The following is a 20,719-nucleotide window of genomic DNA, read 5'->3' on the forward strand; positions in this document are numbered from 1 at the left end:
CTTACTATAACAGTGGGTTGGATGATCACTGCATTGATGTTCATAGTATAACAAACCTCTTGATTAAAAAACAGCAGGGGGAAAAACACTTCATTGAAAAGTTAAAGGACATCAGCTTCTTTCCCTATGGAAAGGCCCTCTGCTTTGTTGAACCACGTTTTCTAGCCACAAAATCTAAGTCGAGTACCTTTCTCCTTTTCTGTACTGATTTGTTGGCTTGTTTCTTGATTCACCAGACATCAGTGTGTTTACCACCTTTCTTATTACTCTCACTGTAGTAAGAACATTTACAGCTCCTGATTTGATCTGTTTGGGGTTGTGGGCAAGAGAAAGGAGAAAACAGTAAAATACTCCAGGTTAATATGTCAGCTGCCACTGAGAGGCTACAGAACCTTTGTCACTTGGCTACCAGGTTACCTAATCCTGACAGCTGCTTAGGACACAAGTGACTAAAAGATGTGTCAGAACTATTAGTATATTGTGTTCAACAAATGGATGCCAACTGAACAGGCAAAATGAGAGAGCTCACCACGCTTTTGATTATTACTAGGTCCATTGCCACATTGCAGGGTTTATAGAAGATTAGTTGGTGGGATAGAGGAAAAAGTTAACTTTGAATTGCTGATTGCTTTCTAAATGATTAGGATATGGTCAGTCACTGTCTTGGCACTAAATTGCTCTTGGTGTAAAAAGCTGGACTAGTCTTACAATACAGTACAGTATTAATTTGAGATAACTGCAATTTGGAACTATTATTCAAAAGCTTCTTAAGTTTGAAAATACTTTAATGATTTATAAGGGGCTATTAAATTAGTGGCATGTTTAGTTCACAATAATGGACCATTACAATGACTTTTAATATTAATAGTCTTTTTTGAATTCTTATTTAACACCAGAGTTTGGGATGGAACAAATATGCTAGCATAGATGTTAGGATTCTGGAGCTAGGGAGAGAGATGTGTGTGTACAAATATGCAGTAAACTACCAGTCTCACACATCAAGACTAATTTTGAAGCAATAATTGCAAGAATGGACCCACTATGTTTACCACACTTTGGCCTTGATTTCACAACTGATCAACTTTTAAAACTGAAAAAGGAATACGATTCCTTTTCATTTTACAGACTATATGAGAATTCAACAAACATCCTGCAATAGAAAAAGTCTTTGACATCTAGTTTACAGATACAGTAATTATTGTAACATAGCCTTTTCTCAACACACAGGTTTCACAAAAAAGTCTGTACAAGAGCTATAAAAATTTCATTTTAAAAATGTCTCATTGTGCTTCATCAAAACATTTTTTGTTCCAGTGAATTTACCATCTCAGCCGTAGCACACTGCTACTTTACAGTATGTTAGCTTTGAATATGTGAGTGCTGGAGAATCCAAAGGACTTTTGACAAAGGTATACTATGATCCTGACCAATACGGCATACCTAAGTCACTTTACAGGCAAAGCTGACATTATGATAGCACAAGGGCCATAAAAAACAATTCTGCCACAAGGTTAGTTCTTATTGAAGACAAGTGGAATTCTCCTAGTGAAACAGAGCTTCATTAGGACTTGAGGAGCAACAATTTCTGCAAAATCTCGAATCCAGTCCAGTGTTGTTGTTTTCAGGAAATGCTGACTGTGGAGGGTCAGCCTAGTTTTATTTCTTTACTTTCCGTTCCCTTTCAAATACATGAGTTAAAGTTTAATAAGATCAGCAAGGGTGTCCAGGTCTTTTAGAAGGCTGCCTTTCAAAAATAAGGCAATGGTGTTTTGGTTACCATTTTCAAATGATGTATTTTTCTAAAATATTCATCTGTATTTGACATGACATCATTTGACATCTTTTGCAAGATAAGCCACGCAAGGAGTTGCATATGCAACATCTGAAAGCCTCAAATTCTAACCAGTTAGATAATGCAACTGCTGGAAAAGTACATATACTTCCTTTGACATCACATCAACTAGAATACTTTACACAGACATAAAGAGAGAGATTCCACCTTCTCTCTTTTCAGACGCCATGGTGCTTCAGTGTCAAATCAAAGTACTTGTATTGCATTATATTCCTGGGTTCATCCTGCTCATTATGAAACTCTTAACATTGGGAATTGGCCGCACATCAAACTGGTGTTTGCGGCGTTCAATGAAGCTGGATAGGCGTGAGGTATCCAGTGGGATTTTGGAATAGCTGCCGTTGTGAAACTGCAGCCAAGGGTGCTGCAGACAAGTAGCTGCTGTTGGCCTCCTCCTGAAGTCTTCCTGAAGGATCACAGTGATGAAGTCTCTGGCAGCATGGCTTACATCACAGAAGTACTCATTGGGAAAGCTGAAGTCCACTCGGCACACATTGATGCAAGTCTCCTCCCTGCTTTCATCCAGAAAGGGGGACACACCGCTCAGCATGACATAGGTGAGCACACCCAGGCTCCAAATATCTGTGCCCAGTGAAACAGGAGCACCTTGGATAACTTCTGGAGCAGCAAATTCAGGGTTTCCAAGGAGATGATGAACATGGTAATGGCCAGTGATTTGAACAGCATCTTCCAGGTCTATTAGCTTAACACGAGGCACCGGAATCCGCAAGTCGATGAGCAAATTTTCTGGCTGTGGAGAGCAAGGATAAAAAAAGGTTCCATTGTTCATTGCTTTTGTATTATAAATCAGTTTAAGCCAACATTGATCACATTTATAGCCTGCTTGCCTTCCACCACAGAACCCAAGGCAGTGCATATGTGGTTCCTGTGGTCTTTCAGATCATACATTCTTTTGCTTTTCCTCTTAAGGAAAAAAATGTACCAACAAAAAAGAAGGTTTTGTATGTGCTGGCACACAGGTATGTCCCAAGTGAAGTACCATAAGTATTTGCTTGGCTAGTTTGGAGGCTTTACATTTTGGGACTTACAGAGCATTTCAATGAATATTTGCTCAGAAGTAAGTTCCACTGTGTTCAATCGGCCTTACTTTGATGTATAGAGGATTGCAGCCTTAATTATCAAATTAGATTGACCACCCAGCAAAGCACCATGCACAATGCACAAACTTGAGTGAAAGGTTTCAATGGATACCAGCTGAAGGACAGAGACATTTTGACACTTGCACTGGAGTACAATGATGTTTAAAACAAAAGGCACTACAGGAGGCCAGCCTGTAAGATGTACAGGCCACAAATGCTCACTAGGTAGAGGTGGGTGAATGGCAAGCATCACGTACAACCTTACAGAAAATATTTTACATCTTAGATTTATGTACGGTAGATATTAGTTCATGCCTGAGTAGTAGTAAGCCTCTGTTGCACTGCCCATGTGTGTATGTTGCTGAAGTATCAATCTTTCACAACATTCTGAGCCAGTCTAAGAAAGGATTTAAGCTTCATGTATGCAACATATAAATTAGTTTTATGTTTACATCTCTATCAAGGTATAAGCAAAGTTATGCGGACAAATGAAATGAGATCTCATCATCCCCCTCCACACCCCCAATTACACATTTTTCAACAAGGAACTTTTGTGCGAAAGGAAGGAAATAACTGGCATGTGGGATCTTTGTGGGAAAACATTGAAGATGTATGTGAGTTATAAGCAGTTCTTTTTTTCTGAGGGTACGCAGGGGTATGCACACCCCTGAAGTTTTTGTGAAGTTTTGTACTTTACTGTATTTATTTTTCCCAATTTGAACTATAAAATGGTAATTTTCTTGAGTCAAAATGAGCGTACTCCTAAAGGTTTGGGGTTTTTTTTAAAGAAAAAAAGCACTGGTTATATGTCATTTGTTAATGACAAGATATTAAAGCAGAAAAAAATGACTTCCTGTAAGTGAATTCTCAGAACTGCTCGGATTTTTTTTTTTGAAATTTGGACCAGATGCCTTCATGAGTCACAAATATGGTTTTAATGAAGTAGTTGAAAGAAGGACAGATTAGTGACACAAAGTAGGTACTTTTAAGTGTTTTCATTATAGGTAGATTGTCTCTTCACCTGAATTTAGAACACAGTAGATTGAATGCTTGGAATTCACCATGATAAATAGAGATACACCAGCTTCCTACCTTTATATCCAAATGAGCGACTCGGCAGTTGTGAAGGTACTGTAAGGCTTCCATTGTGTCTCTTATGTAAAAAGCTACTTTCTCCTCCATCAATTCATCATGATTCATTAAGTAGTCCAAGAGACGGCCATCATCCATCCTAAAAGCCAACAATTATGCACTGTGAAAAGAAATCTAGCATAATCACAAACCCTTGCTAATACTTTAAACATGCAACTACAACTTATAATGGAAGTGGCATTTTTAAAAAGCAATAAATAAAATGCTTATATATTGGAGTGTAATAAGGGCTATCTCATTTTAAATATAGGAGTCTTTATTTAAGTGCATGCTATTTCACACTGACTTATTATGCCCACCCAATGCACATATACACTAGATGCACATATACACTAGATCGGGTAATCTGACTCTCACAGTCATCTGAAATATTGTTCTTTTCATGGGGAAATGAAACCGTTTTCATTACAATCATGAAATGTGTGATTGCAAAGATGGAGGATTCCCTCAGTATAACAAACAAGAAGCTTAGCTTCCATCAAAAGACTTACAGTTCTAAAATTAAGATATAGGAGGAAGGTGACTCATAGGTGTCATGAATAGTGATATACTGAGGGTGCTGCAAATGTTGCAACATGGCTGCCTCGTGTGCTGCCTGCTCCTCCTTCTTCATTTTTTTATTGATGAACTTCACTGCAACATCCTTCCTGGTGGCTTTGTGGATACATTTCTTTACAACAGCAAATCGACCTCTGTGGGGAGAAATGATAAAAAGTACCGTATTAGTCATTCATAAATCATACATTCACTGCCTTAACAGATAACTTAAAAGAAACACTTTTAACACCTGATTGTGTTTTAGTGAAATAATTGATTCCAATCTCATTTAGTGAAATAATTCACCTTCCAATCTCATTCAGTTCTGTGTAGGCGAAATCAAAGTTCTCTTTCCAGGTCACGGTGGCTCCATCTGCTGCAGAATCTGTGAAACCCAAAGGGATGGGGAAATGGAGTTGGTTGCAATGCCAATTATAGTATTTATTACACATCAGTAATACAAAGGGAGAAGTTTAAAGAAAGAAAATCATGCGAGAGCCTTGACAAGCAAGCAGACGGCATGCCACCGAGTGTGCACCTGGATCCTAAAGATTACGCCTTCAAAACAAAACAAAACAGCTGATCTAAATACATGTATGCTGATCAGAAAAGACACGATCATATATATGTTGCCCTCAGATATCTATAGTTGACTACAAAATGCCAACAAGAAGCTTGATAATCACACAAACTTTAGCATTTGAAGCAGAACTCTGACCAACCAGTTCTAATATTATTCCCTCTGTAAATTAGTATCCTTCCCTTTTTGACCAAGTTCTCACCGTATTCTGGAAGTTTCACAAACTCAGAGGCCTCGCTGGGCAAACTGATTCCCCAGGGGTTGCTGGCGCTGACTCGGAACTGATATTGGCATCCAGGTGTGAGATCTTCAATAACGAGGTAGGTGTCCAAGGTAGAGGCAACAGACTGCTGCCAGACCTGTGAGCCTACGGGTTATGCAGAGAGAGATTAAGATAACATTTTTAAAAAGAATATGACTATAGATTTTAGAGAAGGGAGGATGCTGTGCCTTACTGACTTTCCCCCTCCACCCCACAACACTGAGACTAAGTTTTAATCCAGCCCTAATTGATAACAAAAGAAAAGAAATACAGATTCTTTTAGAAGTCACCTGTGCTAAAAAAAGAGCAAAGAAAAGTAGCAACCACTTTGTCTTCTTTTGTTGCCTGATTTAAACATGCAGCAGTGTGATGTTGTAGAATGGTCTATACCATATTAGACCAGAGCAGGCATAGGCAACCTTGGCTCTCCAGATGTTTTGCAACTACAACTCCCATGATCCCTAGCTAACAGGGCCAGTGGTCAGGGATCATGGGAGTTGTAGTTACAAAACATCTGGAGAGCCAAGGTTGCCTATGCCTGGATTAGAGGTAAGGGACATTATTTTTGAACACCATATTACAAAATCATTCCAAGTGGAAAACTAGTGCCATGAGAAAATCATTAGAATTTTATTTTCTATTGGTAGGGAGTTGAATAAATACACAAATAAATAAAATTTGCACAGGAAAGGATTCAGTAACACTCTTCTTCATCTGTAGACTGAAGCGGTATGGTCTGTGTTACCACTTCAGACCCAGCTGTAAAGAGCTTCAAATTACTACCCATTCTCTCAGGGCCATCTTAGGTGTTCCGGGCACCGTGGTGCAATGATCCCTGCAGGGCCAGGCGCAGCGGACAGGGTGCGACAGGCAGGGACGCTGCCAGCTGTGCTCCGCCTCCGCCTACTCGGCTGAAGCACGATGGCAGCAGCGGCAGCGAACGTCGAGGGAAACCTGGACCTGGACTGCCGCGGAACATTGTGGGGCAGCGCTGTCTGTGCTCGCTGTGAATTGAAGGAGTGTGGGTGGAAGGTAGCCCAGGTCCAGGTTCATGTTTCTCCTGACGGAGGCAGCTCCGCTTCCGCTGCTGCCGCCTCGCTTCAGCCACCGCTACCGGGAAAGGAGTGGAGCGCGCGAGGCGGAGGCCCGGGGCAGCTCCGTGTGCCTCCTTGATGTGCCTCCTGCTGGGCGGGCACCCTGGCGCACCGCGCCAGTAAGCCTAATAGGAAGGATGGCCCTGCATTCTCTTCTGGGCAATCTTCTGGCGGCCAAATACCAGTGGTGGGCAGGGCCAGAGGCAGAAGTGGGAAGAAACATTAAATGTAAAATGTACAGCAGACTAGTTTCTACACACATGCAAACATTCCTTTCTGTCCTCCATCCCGGCAAGCAAGAGGCATTCTCAGAGTTCAATAATGCATTGTAGCCAGGCAAACAAAACAAAAACCGAGAGAGGCAGGAAGCAGGGGCAGTGAGGTGTGCTGCCTAGGAGTCTTGCTTGAGGGCTAGATAGAAAGGCCTGGAGGGCTGCATTTGGTCCATGGGCCTGAGATTCCTTCCCCCAGCTTATTGCAGCATGCTGGTCATGCATTTTGCACTGGTCTTTATCAGGTGTATGGACCAGTTTGGTGATCACCACCAGTTGAAGAAACCTTCACATCTGACTGCGAGAGCCAGGACAACTGAAAACAGGCTTGCCAGATCAAGTCCATGGGTTTCGCCTTTCACTTAAATAAGCTGGCAACCCCATGTAAAACTGGTGCTCCCTTGCTCCACTTGCCGTTGCATCCTCTGAGGCCCATGGTTAGGCCCACTGCTGGCCAGCAGAAAAACCTGGCCCTGCTGCTGCTTCTCTTGCCATTGCCACCCATTGGCCTGCTCTCTCCCACTGGCACACAGCAGGCAGTGCAAAGAAGCCATGGGAGTGAAGGGAAAGAGCAGCAGTTGCCACTGCCTACTCACTGGCTGGCAGAGAAAGAGAGAATATGCAAATGGGTAGAAGCAGGGAGGAGGAAAGAGGTCACTAGGGCTTCTTGCCTAAGGGCTCCCAAAACCTTGAGCCAGTTCTATTCACCTGTATTCTCCTGCCTGCCGCAGGACATGACTTGTCCCAGTTGCAGATGAGAGGGAAAGGCAATGGCGAAGCCACTGCTGCTAACTTGCTCACAACCTCCCAGTTGCACCAGACAACCCTAGCAGAAAGAGGCAGCATAGGCAACACCCCAAATTAAAAGGCACTGAAGCCTATTAGTTCAGCCTAGCAGCTCCGCACAACAACTTGGACCATCCTATTACAATGAGTTGCAGACCAAAGGTGTACTGTGAGTATGGAATGTTTAAGCATATACCTTCTTCTCTGTACTCCACTGTGTAACCTGAAATGGTGCAGTTCCCTGTACTGGATGGAGGCAGCCAGCGAAGAATCACCGAGGTGCAGCTTCTTTCCTGAGCAATAGGGCGATTTGGGGCTGCAGGGACACCTGGGGTGTAGGCAAGGAAGCAAAATCAGGAGTTGCATTGCAAAGCACGCGAAAGAGGTTTTATTAAAACACACAGAGAGAAAGTTTCCTAGAGCAATCATGGGTACAGCAGAACTGATGGACATGTATTAGGACACAACTACCGTGTTTCCCCGAAAATAAGACACTGTCTTATATTTATTTTTCCTCAAGAAGACACACTATGGCTTATTTTCAGGGGATGTCTTATTTTTATTACGCGTCCAGCCTCGCCTCTTCCTTGGTGCCCTCCGGAACTGCGCCTATCACTATATCTTATTTTGGGGGTATGGCTTATTTTCGGGAAAACAGGGTACAGTATTAGAGACTGCCAGAGATCTAGAATATGATCCTGTACTTGTATGCTTTACTCTGCTGGATAAATGGCAGATTGGAGAGGTGGGGAAATGGTTGGGGCTGGGGCGCTATCTCCACTCCTCCCAAAATTGTAGCCCTAATTCCTAAGTCTTTGCTCCCATAAAACCTGCAATTAACCTAATCCAAGTATCACCATTAAGCACTCACTGGTGACAATGGGCCAAGCTATACATATACCAAAATTATGGGCAATTAACTTTGTTGTCGAAGCTTTTCTTGCAAATAATAGTACACATGAGAGCTGATATACATGTTTAGGGGGTGGGGTGGGGAAGTATGCTGCTCACCCTCTAGGATTGTGTGTATATATATATATGTTAGAGAGAGGAAGAAGGGGAAGAGATGAATTTATAGTGGTGGGGGCATGTGGAGGGGAGAACTGGTTATTTCCCATGTACTTAATATTTCCTATGTAGAAAGTAATACACCAAGTGCATGCAGTACTTCAAATGCAAGTGAGGAATCACCCATTTGAATACCATACACATACACAACCAACCTGGTCTGCAAAAGCCTAGCATGTCAGCTTTCCACAGGTTTTGACATGTGTGGGTTCCTCACTTGCATTTTGAAGTGGTATACAGGCCCATGTACCATTAAACCATTTCAAAAGCTGATTGCACCATGATTAAAACCAATGGAAGCTTTGGCTGAGCAAACATACAAAAAGCCCCTGCTCTGCAAACCATGTCTTCCACCATTGCAAACAGAATATAATCCAGCAAGGAATCCATTACCTTGTACTTTGATTGTAGCTGAAGTGGACACTGTTCCAAGTTCATTTGTTGCCACACAAGTATAAATACCGCTGTCTTGAGGCATCACATTACAGATCTTCAGAGTGATTTCACCTGAATCACTGGAGAGGTGCAGATGTCAGTGTTTAAATCTGTTACTCTGCTAAGCATTTTACACTGGCTCAGCTTCCAGTGGTAAGCTGCTGCCAATCCATTTCAACCGACAGAAAACAAGTCTCAGTGGATAGCAGACAAGTACAGTAGAGCCCTTTGTATCATGCAGTTTTGTGGGTGCAGATGACTTACAAGGAGAGGAGGAAGAAAGTAGTAATGGATCCAGCTCACTGTGTTAATGATTAATGATTTAGAGGCCCATAAGAATGGCACAGTTCAGCACCAGGTAGAAAGTGGTTCTATTTATAATAAAAAATCAGTGTGGGCTGTTATTGTGGTCCTCTGCTTCTTCTAATACTATCACTTAAACTTTCACTGCCTGTCTCTCCCGGAGTCAGCATAAATGTTAAGAGGTTGCTGCGGTGCCAGGAAAACCCATTATAAAGGCAATAGGGGTATCCCACAGAGAACATCAATATTTCCTTTTGGCCTGCCGAGAGGGCTACCCAAGAACTACTTCCCTTGCTTCTCTTCTAGAAAATGCTTGCAGCCACATACTTTAAGATGCATGAAAATGTCACATGGAAACAGTATGGAACAATTCTGTGGTTGTACCCTGTGATTTATTTCATGGATAAAAGTACTCACACCACATGCATGCCTTTGTACCTCTTGACAGCCTTATCCTCCATAAATTTGCTCAATTCCTCATTTGCGGAGGAATGATAAGAAAAGTCTTGCTTCATCAGTCCAAAGACCCATTTAGTTCAGCAGCCTGTTCCCACATTCACCAACCATATGCCTACATTATTATTACCATTATTTTTTTCAAATTTCAGTGTCCTAAACTGGCTCTCCTAACATATTTGGACATATAGGGTCGTTAGCTGGATTCAAACACTTTTAATGCACCACATTTTCTAGGCGTGCAACTGCTACATTTGTGCCATCCCAACACCCTATGCAAAATATGAACATACCAGGAGGAAACTGCATATGCAGCTGTGCTGTTGTCATTGTCAAGGATGTTCTGATCTGGTCCTTTCCAGGTTATGGTTGGCTTTGGTCGCCCACAGACTTTGCACTGCAACATTACCGTGTCACCAAGCAAGCAGGTGATGTCCACTAAGGGCACGAGAAACTCTGGAGCAACTGCAGCAAAGGCCACATGTATAGAGACATAATGTTCACTGAAAACATAAAACTAACCACAGGACATTGAAAATACAAAATGTGCCTCAGTGATGCCTCTGTTGTATTGAGGGTTATTTATAAAGGGCTGTTATAAAGACCTTGCCCAACACCTCCTGTAAAACCAAGCATCAAGCAATAAAAGCATCTGTTATTGCGTGAAACTTGGGAACCTGAAAATCTCAGCACTCTCACACACAAATATTCACACCTGGAAAGTATCCATGAGGAAACCCTACATCCCGTTGTCTCCCATGAAATTCCAGAGCATTGCAAAGAATTCTGAAGGAAGTTCTAGAACATGAATAACTAAAATCATGTTTATTGTATTTGGTAGTTGTACCAAGTAAGAAATAAAGATACAGGAGAAATAATATTTTACTGTAAAATGAATAGATAGGTTTATGCAAAAAGTTAGTAAACTAGAAATGAAGTATGGAGAAGTCAATGAATTACAAGAAGATTTATTGTCAATTATATAACTTTATCCTTTTTAGTTAATGGTGTAATTTGTAACAAATGATGTAAATACTTTCTTTTTTGTATTTTGTTGCTGTGTAAGCATAAATAAAGCAAAACAAAAATTGAATAAACCAAAGTAAACTGCATTCAAATAAATTATTTAAATAAAATATGTTCATTTTTTGTGAACAGATGCAATATGAAACCAAATATTAATCCAAGTAGCATAATATAGAAATATGATTGAATACTGAATATCTCACATTCCTCCCTTGTCCCTCCCTCTCACACACATATTTACCAGACAAAATTTGAATGTGGATTCAAACTGGCTGGTTCACCATGCAATAGACTCCTTGGGACTGTGGTGGTACTTGCTTGGCATCATTCTTTCTTGACTAATTACTCAGATAAGATTTCACAGGACTAGTTTGGGCAAAGATGATTAAACCCAATGTTTGGTTTGCTAGATCATGGGAACAACCTGCCACATTTTTCTGTCCTTACTCACCTTCCTGGATGAAGTTTGGGTTGATGATCTGGAAAAAGAACACATACATAAAAGAAATAGAAAAGTCTTTTTAATGGGACAATGGCATTGCCCACTTCTAGACTCTTTGACCCATAACACATTGCCCTCAGGCCCATCTGTTGGTGGGTCACTGTCCCTGCTTTCTGGTAACAAACTGCACATCATTCTGATGTAGACACAACTAGGGTTGCCATTTGTCCGGAATTTCCTGGACATACACAGAATACTGTAGTCGGAAGCAGCATGTGGCTGGAAATCGGGAGGGGGGGATCATCACTGACAAGCACTGGCACATCAGAGTGGCGGGAGGAACCCGGCCAGATGGGTGGGGTATAAATATATTATATTATTATTAATTATTATTATTATTATTATTATTATTATTATTATTACCACCACAGATGAAGCTCTAAATATGCACAACATTAAAATTTGAAGCTTTGAGTTATAAAGGGTTTCAAGTGAAATTTGAACCTTAGTTTTGTGGGATGACTTTAGAAAACTGTTGTTATGAGACAGGATTATTAACCTGTCAAATCAAAATGTTTTAGCTTTTTAAAATATCATTTTAATCTACTGTAATAATATTTGCAAATACAGTAGTAATGTTGGGACATAATAAAATTAGAATTTGTGTGTTCACACACTGAAGCAAATTTAGTTATTTTGAGCAAATATTCTGAAATTCATTCAGAATACTATAGAGCATTCCTACTATATACATTTAGGCCCAATGTGATGGTCAAACTACACTTTGTTACACTTCTGAAAAACATTACCACTCTTACTTGGAGAAAAAGCAGCCTCTGTAAGCAATACTTTGCTTCAGCAGCAGAGAGCAGCTTTGCACCAAAATTCGTGGATTAACGATGAACTGCTTTGCAACCACTCAAACACAAATGGATATTTAAAACAAAGAACATCATTATTTCACATAAGGCTGAGATGGGAGGATTTTTTTGTTTTTTTTGTTTATAGGCAGTACTACACATTATAATTGCTGCAGGAATAGAGCTGGCATTTTGTGTCTTAAAATTTACCAGCAAGTGAAACCTCTCAAAGTCAAATTTCAAAAGTGAAATTTGACAAATCATATAACTCAAAGTTTCAGTTTAAAAATGATGAATTTTAAATGTTTACTACTTTCCCCCAACATTCACATTTCTTGCAACAATTATAAAGTGCAGCTGCACCCTAAATATGCAGAAACCAGGACTGACAAAAAAGGGTTCCACATCATTTAAGGTTTTAACAATGCATCTTCGGGGCAAGTGGCCATGGCAAATTCCTAGTCCATTTGGATGTGGCTCAGTTGCACACTAATAAGCCTTTTCAGAATCTATCTCATGTCCAGCTTTTCTTTTTCTGCCTTTTGCCAGCCTGAGTTCTGCTCATGGAGAATATAGCAGTTACTGTGTCACCTATCAACTAGCCATTAAAAGTTTGGAGCATTTCTCGGGGGTGTGGTGGGGTGGGGTGTTATCCTAACTGGCATACATCTTTAAAATGTGAATTGCACTTCCAAATGAGCTTGTGAAACAAACTGAAATAATTATAAGCTACCTTTCTTGTAACATTATTGTCCTTTGTGAAAAACCAGAAGACATAAATCAAGAATGGGAAACACGTGGCTATCAAAATGTTGCTGGACTTCCAAATAGCAATCATCCCTGATGCCTGGCCATGCTGGCTGGGGCTGTTGGGAGTCAGAGTCTAACAACTTCCTGAAGGGCATAGAATGATACTCTAACCAGGCATAAACAATGCTGGCTGAAGGGACCTTGTATCAAGGCTTTCTGATTGTCGCACAGTACAGTCTGCCTGTACATTTAAAACACACAACTTCTCCCAAAGAATCTTGGGGTCTGTCATTTGTTAAGGGTGCTGAGGAGTGTAGGGCTGTGGTGGGTAAACTACAGTTCCCAGTAATTTTTTTTTTTGGGGGGGGGAAGCCGTAACTGTTAGAAGTGCTATAGAGGAGCATTAAGTACAAACATTCCAATTGTCCAAGCAGCCTATAGGGACCTCTAAGCCAGTTTCCTGTCAAATGTCACCCCTTACCGACTCTCTGCTCTTGACAGCACCATTCAGAGCCAAGAGCAGCTGCATTTTTTAATCAGGAAATCCAGCTGGTTGGTTGTGTTGTGAAAAGCAGAGGGAACCTATTAAGGACAAGCTTAGAGAAGGGAAGAGGTATATAGTAACAATTTTGTTCTTAACCTACCCAAAGAGTCTGCCTCAAGATTCTGCTTTGGAGTCTAATTAATGACTAGCAGACAGACAGAGGTAAGTGTGTGCCTTTGCTATATATACACACCTTTCATGAGAAGGAACTGAGGAAGAACAAACAAAGATGGATGGATGAAGCCTTTTACTAATCAGTCAAAGCAGGGAGAGTGTGGAACTGTGAGCGGTCGAAGCCAGCTGCTTGGAAGATGGCTTGACACTGTAAGTATTAGGCAGGATTACTGGACACGACATGGTAAACCAGATGAATGGAGTATTACAGAACAAACTGAAGCACTGGGATACTGCAAGTCTACTTTGGGAGCTGGGTGGCAACGTGTCCTACCGTACTTTACAGAGGACAGGCCTCTACTTGAAGTCCAGTTTCAAGATAAAAAGCCCCAAGTGGCCCATGAAGCCCCATCAGGGCCCATGAAGTTATCCATCAACAGTGAATATCTGGACAGCAAATTGAGAAGGCATATAGATCACTTGGCCAAAGTCTTCCACACTATGATGAGATGGATTAAATTTCTATTTAAATCACAGTAACTGTCTCTATTTTTATTTATTATATTTCTATACTGCCCTATATTTGCACAGATACATATAAATTAGCACATACATAAATTAGCACATACATCTGTGTCTTCTTCTGTCAATGGATAAGTAGCCAACTTGCTTGGGAGTTCAAAACAGCACTGTAACATTTTGCAAGTTGACAGAGTACCATTGCTAGGGCAAGGCAGATGGCAGAAGGCCGCCTTCGCAGAGGGACAAACGTTTCATAAACTGTCACGAGGAGAAAGGGATATGCTCCTTTTTCATGACAATAACATAATATATGGGGGAGCACATGAAATGAGCCTGTGTAAGGCCCAGTGTTGCTGGCCTTTTAGATTACGAGACCTTGTCCCTGACTCCTTCCATACAAAAATATTGCTGTATCTCATTTTCTTCTGGGCTTCCTCTTCCTTTGTCCCTAGGTTTTGTGTTCATATAAACAAAGCAGTGAGGCCAACAATGGATATTCTATTAAAAGAATTTGAAAATAAACTATAATTACAAAGGCACAGCAAGTACAGTGGTATCAACATAGCACTGTTTAGCCAAAAGCAAATAAAAGAAGGAAGTTGGAAGGTAGGAATTCACTGCCTTGTTGTATCTTGCTGTATTAGTTGGTCTCTAATGTGCTACTGGACATTTTTTTATTTGTTGTATCAAGTTTGTCTTACAGCTGAAGTCTGCAAGGCATGTTTCACTGCAACCAGGGATGGGGCACCAATGGTTCTTCAACTCTTGTCAGACTACAACTTCCATCATCCCTGACCATTAGCCATGCTGGGTGGAGCTGATGGGAGTTGCAGATCTAACAGCTGGAGGACCACAGGTTCCCCACCTTGTAATAAATGGAATCTGAAATTGCCCAGATCTTACTGGTAAATGCACTTCAGTAGTACCAATGGACAGCAGCTGACCATGGACAGTTGCTAATATCGGTCAAAGCACGGCAATTTCTCATCAGTAATGATTAAGGGCATATTCAAGTGATCGCCAATGGTAGGTGTTGGTTTTTTTTATTTTCATGTACAGTATACTCTTCTCCAAGGAATGGAAAACCAGCATTGTAGGCAGTCCAAAACACACTGGTGCATACAAGACACACATTTACAGTATAGTACAGTAAGGATTAGCCCAAGCCAATCTGACACCTCATGTGCAGAATACAGTGGTACCTCTACTTACGAATAACTCTACTTACGAATGTTTCTACTTACGAATGGAGCTCCGTCCGCCATCTTGGATGCGGTTTAGATAGGGTTGTTTCTACTTACGAATTTTTTCTCCCAATGCATTCCTATGGGATTCGACTTACATTTTTTTCGACTTATGAATGTGCATTCTGAACGATTAAATTCGTAAGTAGAGGTACCACTGTATAAAGGGCAGTTAAAAGGTTTTAAACAAATTAGATCAGTGATAGTTTGTTGCCCTTTAACACCGCCCTAGATCTGCTATCTGAGATGGCATTCTGCCTATCAGTACAGTCAGCCCCAAGTGCATTCCACTACACATGCAGAAATTCTGGTGTGTGTGTGTGGGGGGGGATAGAAAAAGGTGCAAGGTGGGGGGGAGGGGAAGGTGCAAAAGGGTTATTGTCTACCTCCATGCTAGTGTTGGGATCAAGGTCATCACATTCTGACTCCTCTGAACTGTTTGTCTCCTTTTTGGCAGCATGGAGGAAAGAGAACAAAGTTACAATGGGGATAGAGATTAAGTGGCACAAGATCAGCAGAAGCAGGTGAGAGCAACTTAGCAATGTGCACTGTGCAACTAACATGCTTTCCAAACAAAGAGGCACTAAGTGGCAAGCAGGAAAAGAAGAAAAAAGGTGTAGTAATCTTGAAATCATTCAAGGGGAAAAAAAATCAAAGGGTTTAATGGAAGCAGGAGTATGAGGAACTACCTCTGCTATACCAGCCCACTCCCACCCCCCATTTTGCAAGGCCTTTAAAACATCCACAACATGGAGAGCATTCACCAAACTCTTAACATTCTGTTCTAGTGCTGAGATCTATATCCTCCCAATGAACTCAAGTTGAAATAAATTGTCAGGTGGAGCCAAAAGAGTTCAATCTCCTTGGATTTTTTTAAAATACATTTTCAGGTGTTTGACCATTCAGCCTATCAAATGTCAATCCTTTAAAAATGTACATGATCCATATACTTCAGTCAGCTTAAACATAAATGCAATCTGTGCAAGTACATAATTTTAAATTTAAGCACCCACCTTAAAAATCCAAACGGCATTTTCTTTGTTTCTTTTTTTTGTGCTCCTTGGCCCAAATCCAAAGAAACATTAGAGCACAGCAGAAGGTAGCCCACTTACGGCTGCACTCAAAGATACCCCCTCCTGCACCGCTCCTTACAATACCAATTGCCTATTGATTTGAGGTGTGTGTGGTCAGACTCAGTCCAGGCATCCTATCCCAACTGCTTATTGGTCTTATCACTGCTGATAGATCAAATTACTCGTTTGATGGTATGCATCACCACATAACAGGCACTGCAGGCACACTTCTGAGTGGTGGATGTGGGAGATCACCCTGCTGCCACAGCAAAGTTTTCCATTCTTTTGTAGGATAATCCGCAAGCAGATATAAGTGGATCACCCTGCCTGCCCTGTAGTGACTGTGGAAGGGAAGGATGCAATAATGCAATTCCTGATCAAAAGAGTAGTATCAAACCTTAGCTAGAACAAGGTGACAGGTGTGTTTAATTTCTACCATGCCAAACTGGCACCAAGAGAAAAATATCACTTTTTAAAGAGAACCAGGCTCATATACCTTAAATAGTTTAGTTACAGGGTTAGGGTTACAGGTTTACCACACCTATCAGCCAATCACCCATTCCCACCACCCTTCTAATTAATATCCCTCCCCACCCTCTCAGTATATATAAGGGTCTGGGGACTTCTGTTTTAGTGTATCTGAATAAGTGTGCATACACACAAAAGCTCATAGCAATGACAAACTTAGCTGGTCTCTAAGGTGCTACTGGAAGGAATTTTTTTATTTTGTTTCTTAAATAGTCTGGTCAAGATGATTCCTGTTCTGGAAACATCCTGGCTTCATTACTAACTTGCATTACATGTGCCCTTGAAGACAACTTGGAAGTTTTGATTGGTATAGATGCAGAATATAGCTGTCAGAGTTTTGGGTAGTATGGCCAGATGTCTACGTGTGTGTGGCGATCTATTCACCACATTAAATATGCTGGTATTTACTTTTAAACCCCTACACATCTTAAGACCCCCAAACCTGAAGGAGCACCAATTCTCACTGCAACCTGTGTGTGATTAAGGACCTTCTTGGTACTGGCATACCCTCTATGGAGTAATCTTGTTATAGAGACTTAGCCTGGTGCCCACATTGATGGCACCAGGCTGAAATATTATTGTTCAGCCTGGCATTTAATCTTGTGCATGTTTTAAGAATGAAGCCTCTCTCTATTCTGATTTTATTGTTGCATTTTATGTCTATCTTGATGGTGCAATGCCCTGAAATTTTTATGAGTAAAGAATGCTATGAAAAGTTTTAAATAAATATAGCAGCTATACAGAAGAATTTTAGCAGGTGCAGCTGGTCGTGGCAGAAGTGGGAAAAAGCTGCACCTGCTAGAATTGCAGCTCGTATGCATCTGTTAAAGTTATATGAGCCCTATCTTCCTTTACATCAGCTAGGGTAAGCAGATGAAGGCATCAAGCAGGCTCATTGAAGTTAGCACTGCTGTATAGACACGGACAAACACAAGCATATTAACACAAAAATGCAAACATTGTTGTTAGAATGCATGCATATTTTATACTGCCAACACCACAGTTAGTTCAATTTAAACCCCAATTCAACAAAAACACTTCTGTATGGTCATTGGTATTCCAGAAACACCATTAATTTGAATGGAAACCAAATTATTTGCCTGAAGATTTTCTATCGCATGAGTCACAGAATGTAGACTTAGTCCATTTGATAAAGTTCTAAAGGGAGCAGGAAGGACCTGGGGTGGATTCTAGGTTTAGGCACTCTTCCATATTATCCAAACACTGTATGTGACAAATCACACAACCAGAATGAAAACTTGAGAAAAACCTTACAAATAAAAATGACAGTGTATTAGTAGCCCTGACAAATGCTGGCTGAGTGGCATCAGCAGGGATCTGGAACAGCCTAAGGACATGAAAAAAGTGGCTGGCTCCTCACCATATTTGGAAAAAAACCACAAACAACTTTCTGATTTCCTGAGCCCCACGGAATTCAGTAGTTCATTAGAGACCAAGTGCTTTGATGGACTGAGGCTTAAGAGCCTGATCAAAATAGTTGTTGGAAGTTAGTGACAGAAGAGCCCACAATATTATGAGGGTGATCCACAACAACTGATCACACCACAGCTAGTGCCTAGGGGGCCACAATTGGAAAAAGGTTGGGAGACACTGGTCTAGGGTGGCAAAGGGTGAATTGGCAATGTTTACTGTGCAACAACTCAGGTCATCACTAAGGCTAGCAGTTTGTCATTCTGCTGGAAGTCACAGATCAGACTGCCTCATCACAGATCAAGGTGGTTTGGGGTGGACCTTTTTGTCATATGCTGTTATATTCATTAAGGGTTGCAAGCTTATCATAGTTGCCTTGCACATTTCATCCCCAAGAGTTTCATGAAACTACATTGCAGATCTCACAATGAATTTGCTACATGAACATTTTGCAGCCTTTGCCCATGAGAAGGTTGCTTGGCATAAAGCTGTTATGTCAACCCCATAAAACAATGGTGTAGTGGTGGGCGAGAAGGTAAAGCTGGCATTTCACAATTAATTCCATGCCCCACTTCTTCATGGAAATTTTCAAAAAATGTGTCACTGCAAGCAAAATGCACATACATCTCTGTTGGGCCACTTACAAAACTCCTGCTTCACTTCCACAAACATTCCTGGCACTTTTATAAAAATTGCACTGAGATTTCTTCAGATCATGTTTATGGAGGGCAGGAATTTTGTGCCAACTGCATGACTTGTGTGTCTTCCACCGTCTCCAGTAAGTTATGCCTATTAAGAGGAAAAGCATTGAAATTGGGTTTCGGGGAGTGGAATTCAATTCCATGGTGGACAAAAAATTCCCTGGATACTCCTTGCCAAATCAGCTAGAAAATGACAACCAGTGATGTGATTCTCACGATGACTTTGAGGACTAACAGGCGTAAGTGGGATTTATGACCGTCTTATGTAAACTTCTTAGAAATTTTCTTTTTTGCTTAAGCAGTCTAGAAATATTGTTAAATAAAACAAATAAAAAGAGACAATACTCAGAGTGGTGTCCCCTCACTCCCTAGGCATCACAGTTCCCAACTAAATGACTCATTATTACAACTGGATATTCCTAATCACTTTTTTTGGGGGGTGGGGAATGATTAGCCAGAAGAGCTGGAAGTTATTTGGGTTGTTCCTATACAGCAGGCACAATTCCAGGAGAAGATGTCAGAAGCCACATGAAAGAACCAGAGCAGTAAGTAAACATTGCCCTTACAGAACTGGGTGGGGGGAAAGGTGCAGTTTTTCTTCCTCATCCCTAATTTCTAGGAATTTAATTTCTAGGAATTTGTTGAATGCATCATAGAAGTCTTCAATATGAACAGTCTTAGTCATGATAAATCTATAACATACAAATTAATCTCTGTAGTATTGGAAACGCAGCAACCGCTAAACTAGTTTAAAAACAGCAGTGTTAGGCAGTGTCTAAGCAGCCCTAGAAGGATGAAACAGCTCCACCAAAACTTCTAGCAGGTCATTTTGACAGAGGTTGCCTGTTCTGCACTGTCATTGCTTACCAACCCCTGAAGGCATTTTGCTGCTCATGGATCATTTGTTGCAGATTGTTCCTCATCTATTAATAGCCAAGTCTTGCCTTGTTTGGGCTGCCATGATTTTTGGTCCCTCCAAGGGAAAATTTTGCTTGACTCTACTTGGTCTTCAACTGCACATCTTAACTGCGCGTACACTTTTGATGGTTGCATTAAACTTTTGAAGTTAAATACCACACACAAACAAACACACACACACACACACAGAAACTATTTACTTACATTTTGGATGCCAGTGGTGAGGAGGGAAAAAAGCTGTGTTGTATCTTGCATGCAAAATCCGGCCAAAATGTCTACTACTACCGAAAAGTAAAACAAATTAAATATAAAAAGCAAAAAGGGAAAAACAAAACAAAGTAAAAAGCCAGATGTCACCCCCTGTCCATATAGAGGATGTTGCAGGGGGAGTGAGGATGAGAAGCAGGAGGCAGCGCACAGCTTCTGATGGCCTTACTCACTTTAACAGAGACTTTGTTGCCCAGAATATCCTTGGGTTTACGTAGGCCATTGGCTTCAGTTTTGCCACTGCTTTCCTTTTCTGCCCGCTTTCTCATGCGCAGGGTATGCCATGAACATGACTTCCTGTTGTACCAAAAAATGCACCAATCAAATGGCGTATCTTAGTAGGAAGAGGAAGGGATGTGGAAAAGCAATCAGCACGCATGTTCTTGATACCTGCAGCCCCCC

General features: G+C 41.1%; 1 protein-coding gene across 5 annotated transcripts; it reads right to left on the minus strand.

Moving 5' to 3' along the window:
- Positions 1-1,165: 1,165 nt before the first annotated feature.
- Positions 1,166-20,719, minus strand: LOC148687530 (kalirin-like). Of its 5 annotated transcripts, none has more exons than XM_088652422.1 (11): positions 20,491-20,719; positions 15,786-15,845; positions 11,375-11,402; positions 10,191-10,362; positions 9,097-9,218; positions 7,832-7,963; positions 5,424-5,588; positions 4,948-5,026; positions 4,596-4,796; positions 4,045-4,183; positions 1,166-2,603 (listed from the first exon to the last, which is right to left on the minus strand). In XM_088652422.1, the coding sequence occupies exons 1-11, from the start codon at positions 20,584-20,586 to the stop codon at positions 2,058-2,060; spliced, it is 1,740 nt and encodes a 579-aa protein (XP_088508548.1). In that variant the 5' UTR covers positions 20,587-20,719; the 3' UTR covers positions 1,166-2,057. The 5 variants fall into 5 exon arrangements, with proteins under 5 accessions (XP_088508548.1, XP_088508563.1, XP_088508555.1 ...); XM_088652437.1 differs by lacking the exon at positions 20,491-20,719 and adding an exon at positions 16,413-16,551; XM_088652429.1 differs by lacking the exon at positions 15,786-15,845.

This window comes from Zootoca vivipara, chromosome 1, assembly GCF_965207765.1.
Source record: "Zootoca vivipara chromosome 1, rZooViv2.hap1.1, whole genome shotgun sequence".
Lineage (NCBI taxonomy): Eukaryota > Metazoa > Chordata > Lepidosauria > Squamata > Lacertidae > Zootoca > Zootoca vivipara.